At 41.4% G+C, this 6,000-nt stretch overlaps 1 protein-coding gene across 1 annotated transcript in view; it reads left to right on the top strand.

Annotated features, from left to right (window-relative positions):
* Nucleotides 1–274: 274 nt before the first annotated feature.
* Nucleotides 275–6,000, top strand: part of LOC140309584 (transmembrane protein 132C) — a 236,508-nt gene continuing 230,782 nt past the window's right edge. The window contains exon 1 of the mRNA XM_072387505.1: nt 275–1,088. Within this exon, the coding sequence (XP_072243606.1) occupies nt 1,007–1,088 (82 nt within the window). The 5' untranslated portion in view covers nt 275–1,006. The remainder of the gene's footprint in view (nt 1,089–6,000) is intronic.

Below are 6,000 nucleotides of genomic sequence, written 5' to 3'. Positions count from 1 at the left end.
CTAAACTCTGGATTACGTCGTAAACAGTCAGAGTTATAACAGTTATTAGTCAGGCGTTTTTGCCCCCCCCGGAAAAAAAGTATACCCTCTAAACAGGAGCGAAAAATATTCCTATACACCATTGGTTACTTATATGCCACTCAAACCCCAAATCCCGCCTTTCCACTGCCTCCCCATAGCCCTCGCTTCTACCCCCACAGCCCTCCTCCTCTTCTCCCGGCTAGTGGAAGCATCAGACCTCCTCTTCTGCCCTCTACTCCCTCTATATCGCGGACGAGTGTTCACTCTCAAGTTGAGCCCAGACGCGCACACACGGATAACTCGCACAGCAAGAGGAGGACAGTGAGTGGAAAGAGAGAACGAGGGAGGTAAAAAAAGCGGGAGAGGACGGAGCCGCTGCCAGGCAAGCGGAATTTGGATTTTATCTAATACACTAGCCTTAACGAACAGAGTTTTGTTGGCTTTACTTGCTTCAAATTCGCCTTTGAAGTGGACTTTTTTTAAGTCGTTAGGGGAGTTCTGGAGACTCTCTGATGGTCTGTTTAAACTTTGGAGGAAATGAAAGAGTGATAGAGGCAGTGACACTGAGGCTTCTTCAGCTTTAACCGTCCCGCTTGGATACATGAAGCAAAGGAGCGCAAGAGGGGAAACAGCCCACACTGGAGGAAAACGGGTTCATTCCTGGGTCCCGGCTTGCAGGGTAGACCAGAGTTTTTTTTAAGGAGAAAGGATTAAAGAAAAAACGAAGACAGTCTGCACAAAAATTGCCCGTTGTGGGTTTCTACTTTATTACTGGCTCCAGGGGGATTTCTAGTTTACTCCAACCCTCGTCTGCGCGGTGTCTTAGGTCAAGCAGCTGGAGCGCAGTTTGGTCAAAATGAAATCACTGATGGCACCAATGCGATAGTGATCTGTTTATTGGAAAAGGAAGGCGACATTAAGAAAAGATAAGACCCCATTTCGTCTGTTTTGCAAACAGTCCCCTTGGTTTCGACCGACAGGAGGTATGGAGACGTTCGGGAGATGGGTGGGCGCGCCGGTGGGATGTCGCCTCTGGAAGACGATGCTTCTTCTTTTCCTGTGGAGAGGTAAGAGATGCAAGTCAGGGAAAACTTCTTAAGTAGATCTGTTTAACTGTTGTGCTTGGAAATGCATAATGGCAGTCTCACTTTGAGGCTTTACTTTGCTTAATCATCTGTTGTTCATGCAATCCTGCTTTCTTTGTACCCCCCCCCCCCCCTCCCAAATTGATCTGCAACAAAAGGCGAAAGGGAATTCTAGCTCAAAACTTAGTTAATCTTCATCACTTCCCTGTAAGAAGACTACATGCTGCATAACACTCCCGACATAAAAGTGCTATTAACAGAATCAAACTCGAGCAAGCTCAAGGGACATTGCTGTTACACATTAGAACAGCTTTGCAGGCAAACTGCAGGTTATGCAATAATTTCAACACTGCTCTGGAAAACAAATGGGACGTGTTAGGCAGTTTTAAAAAGTAAATAAGTAAATAGATAAAATTATGCTTTCATTGAATAGCTACCACAGCTCAAGTCTATACGCGTGGGAATGATAAGTAACTGAGTGGAATCATCAAATGACAGATTCGTTCTAATCGGTGCCATCTGAGACACGCGAACTCGAGGTATGGTTTGTAGACCGAGAATGTGTAGAGTTTAAATCTATTTTTGATTGCTTCTTTCAATTTCGAGAGAGGAAATGTAGACCTCGTCTTCCCTCGCAGGGTGCGATTTAGAGATTACTGACCCTGTATGGTGAGAAAGATGTTTTTATTTTATTTTTCTATTCGAAGGAGTAGCTCACCCCATGCGAAATTTATTAAGGAGATCCGGGGAGGTGAGAGGAATCAATATGTAGCCCCTGTGACCTCAGGTTATCGTTGTCTAACTTTGTTTTTCTGACCGATTTTATCCGATTCAGAGCTGATTTGCTTACAGAATTGATAGTTCTGACTCATGGTAACCGAGTACTGAAAACTAACAACCTTTTGACCGGCGAAGTTTCAGCCTTTAAATTTGATGATTCTTTATTCAGAGCGTGTTAACAGCATGAACGAGTGTTCTACTCAAGACACAAAATATCCTCAGATGGTTTGAATTCAGGTCATGTAACACCAACACTCCACTTACTTCAAGCAGAGAGAGGAAGAGGGCGGGAAAAAGCATAATAATAAAGCCTAAAGAGCGCTGGCAGATAAAGCACTCTAAGTGGGTTTGTACGCCTCCGTTTTCTGCACAAATGACAGTCCTTCGGCATTACAATCAAAATCCCGCGAGTTTCTTTTTTTTTTTTGTCTGTGTGTGTTTATGTGCGTGCATGGCTGTATTTGTCTGCTTTAATTAGCTCGGATAACACACGGCACACTGAGCAGTTAACAGTGGCTGCGTTGTGCGCTCCCGAGCGCGGTGGTCCTCCTGATCAGGGCGCACTGCACTCTGACAGGCAGTGGACGGCTAGCAGGGGCGACGCGCCGGAAAACAGCTGTGGCCGGCAAAACGGCTCAGTAACCAAACAGTGAAATCATCCTAACATCCCCTTTTATTCATCTCTTCCCGCGACATTCTGCTCTCCTGATTTCTGCGTGCAACGAAGTAGAAAAGTGTTTCCTTGTGCGCAGGGACTTCCTGTACCTTTTTTTTTATCACAGTAAATATTGCTCTTTGACTGCTGGTTAGTAGCTCCCTTGGTGGTTAGCATGGCCAGCTGTATTGCTCTTTTCTTGTTGCTCTCACCCCCGCCCCCCCCCCCCCCCCCCTCCCAACATCCCCAGGAAAAGGTCCATTACATCTTGGCTTTGGTTAAACAGCTTTTATTAGACACTGGGGAGCTCTGACTCGATTGGTATAATGGCCACCTTAGGCTGTTTAAAAAAGCAAAACACTAACCTCTGTCTTCCCTCTCTTCTCTTTTTACTTCTCTCGACCTTTCTTCATGCATTGCAAGAACCAACATCCAGCAAATGTTCATTTGATGTTGTAGTGGATATTTATATTTCCAACTGATGCACTTCTGTACTGTTTAAAAAGAAAAAAAACGTGGTAATATAGTGTCCTCACAACACTTTAAAATACAGTAATTTCTTGTACTTCATTTACCCACTTGACAGTGTTTGTGCTGCTCATCAACACCGGGTTGCATCTTTATTTTCATAACACTCAATTTCTGTCTAATTACATCACCCTGTGATTTCATCATCCAGGTTGTCTGCAGGATGTCACCGCGGGTTTTTGTTCAAAAGCTAAGCATCAGAGAGATGCCTGTTCAGAAGCAAAAAGTTTGGTCTTAAAGGTTCAGAGGCTCGATAGTCACTGGGGGGTCACAGTGGGCTCTGTAATCTCAATGGGAGAACTGTGGTAGGCAGCTAGGAATTACCTGTGCAGAGTCGTTTAATCCAGTATGTATCTGTGTATCCATCTATCCATTAGCTTTGCCTGCTTTCTTCTTTATAGAATCAGCAAAATGGAACCCATCCCAGCTGACCCCAGTAGTGAGAGGGTGATCACTCCACAGGTCACTCCATTCTGCTCGTTTTTTTTAAAAAAATTTTTATAAGCACTATTTAAGTTGAGTTGTTAGATTTTATGGTGCTCCAGATGAAAGATGACCAAATGAAAATAATCGTGGGCTTTGTTATCTTTTGTTATGGCTCCAGAATGGTGGTCCTACACCCTAGCCTAAGACGTTCACAGCTGTTGTAACGGTCTTCTTGCAACTACAGGTCAAAATTCGGAAAGTGTCACAAATTCAGGTTGTAATTTTTGAGTGTGCTGCAACAACCTACATCTACCAACTTACAAGATGGCTGTATGACATGCAATGGACTCTGGTGCTATCATGAGAAAACCAAAACATTAATTTGGTCTCGTGATTTTCTTTCATTTACATATCAGTGACTTGGATATTACTGTGGCAAATCTTTTAATCTTCATATATGCTTGCAGTTTTGAAAATGCGTTCTCCATTTAGTACTTAGTATTATGTATCATATTAGCTTATTGTAAATAAATAATTGCACAATAACTAAAAAGAAAATGAAGTAAATAAATGTTAACGATGACCCACTAATCAACCACTAATTCAGTCCAAAAGAGAGTTGAGTTTTGATAAAATGGAGTTCTCCATCTGTTTGTCAAAGAATTATTTGAAATGAGTCCAAAAATCTGTCTACAAATGCACTAGCATGCTAATTAAAATGCTGTCGCCTTTGATGAAGTTTCCTTTTCCTCCTTTTTTAAATTTAAAATTTTTTTTAACCCGTTTCCTGTGAAAATGCGTGTGTGGGTTTCTGTCTGAGTGTTTGACTTTAAAAGATGGCACCAAAATGTTCCTTTTCAGCTGGAGTTGATGCAATGGCCAAATGGCAGATATATATTTTTTGTGTCAAATCCAAAAAGAATAAAACCCACAGAACTGCACCCTTCACACTGTGTGTGTGTGTGTGTGTGTGTCTGCCTGTGTGCTTGAGTGCATTTTGCACTACACTGTTAACCTGTAGCAGAATGTCAGCTCTCTGCACCATTACTCATGCAATACAGAGCATTAATAATTACTGACATAAAATCAGTGACACACACATTCACACACACACACCAGTAGTCTTTTCAGGCTGTCCTTTCTATATGCTGCTCTTTCTCCCCGCTTTCTTTGAGTCCCATTGTTGGCTTCATTCACTGACTGACTCATTCAAGCACAGACTTATATGGCACATGCACACACACAAACACACTTATTTATAACACGCACAAGCACAGAGCAGAGGGTGCTCATTCTTAGAAAAATCAGTAACAGAAAGGATTATCAGTCGGAAAAGACACATTTTGTAGATCTGAAACTTTAAACATTTGATAATCAATGCAAAAGGCAAATAGGCAATTGGTTGAAAGGGGGTGGGGGTGTGGAAGTTCGACTGCCAACTACCATGCTGTTAGAAAATCATACCCCATCAGTGAGAGTCTTTTTCTTTCTGCCTCAATGACAAATACACACACACACAAACACATAAACACATACACACCCTTTTTGTCATGGTGACAGTGAGAGGGCAGAGCAGAGACACAGCTTGAGAGATGCAGTGGAAAGGGTCATGGAGATGGGGGAAAACAAAAGTGGGTGTACTGGAGGAAGTGGACATGAGACACTTTTCACTCTGCCTCATTTTTTCAGCTGTTATGTCATTTAATTTATTTAAAAAAAATTTTTATTATCTATCTATTTATTTATTTTTTATTCTGTGTATTTCAGTTTGACTGCATGTTCTGTTGTTTGGGGAAAAAATACTCTTTCAAAAACTGTTGAGTCAATACATCCAACTTTATTTGTAAAGTTGCAGATTTGAACAATTTAAGGTGCTGTGTTGGGGGATGAACACTTCACATAATGTTGAGGTGCTCTTGGTGATGGAAAAATATCACCAAAAATACAGAAAATAAACAAGAAAACATAAAACTTGGTTTCCATTACTCTGTACCTGAAGATGAACATGGTAAATATGGTAATGTGTGTAAGTGCAAGCTGAAAACCGGCACGATCATACATCTGTCTTTGTATTATACTGTTTTGACAGTATGCAGGACTGAGTTTTGTTTTTTAATCCAATGTTACTTTCTAAATCTGCTGAAAACTTTACACATACAGCACATAGTAAATGTTTTCCAAGGTTTTATCAATTCATTGTTTGTTTCCTGAGTTGTCAGAGCTTACAAATGACATTTTCTATCATTTTATCTGCTGCATCTGTTACATTTATGAGAGCTGATGTTATCCAACCCTGTGCTAAAAAGCAGCTGTCACTTGTTAGTGTACTTTATGTTGCCAATTTTCCAGTGTGAAAATGGCAATACTCTTAGCATGTTCAAATGAAAAATACATATACACAGAAACATGAGCATGAAGACGATAAGGGGCAGAATCAGCTCTCGTCGTCTTAAGGAGAACAACTCTTTGTTATCCTTCAGAGGAGAAGGAAGCAACACAGACGGA

Source organism: Leuresthes tenuis, unplaced genomic scaffold (assembly GCF_036924035.1).
Source record: "Leuresthes tenuis unplaced genomic scaffold, fLeuTen1.0.hap1 SCAF_6, whole genome shotgun sequence".
Lineage (NCBI taxonomy): Eukaryota > Metazoa > Chordata > Actinopteri > Atheriniformes > Atherinopsidae > Leuresthes > Leuresthes tenuis.
The sequence above is the reverse complement of the archived record's forward strand: the minus strand, read 5'-3'. Positions and strand labels throughout refer to the sequence as shown.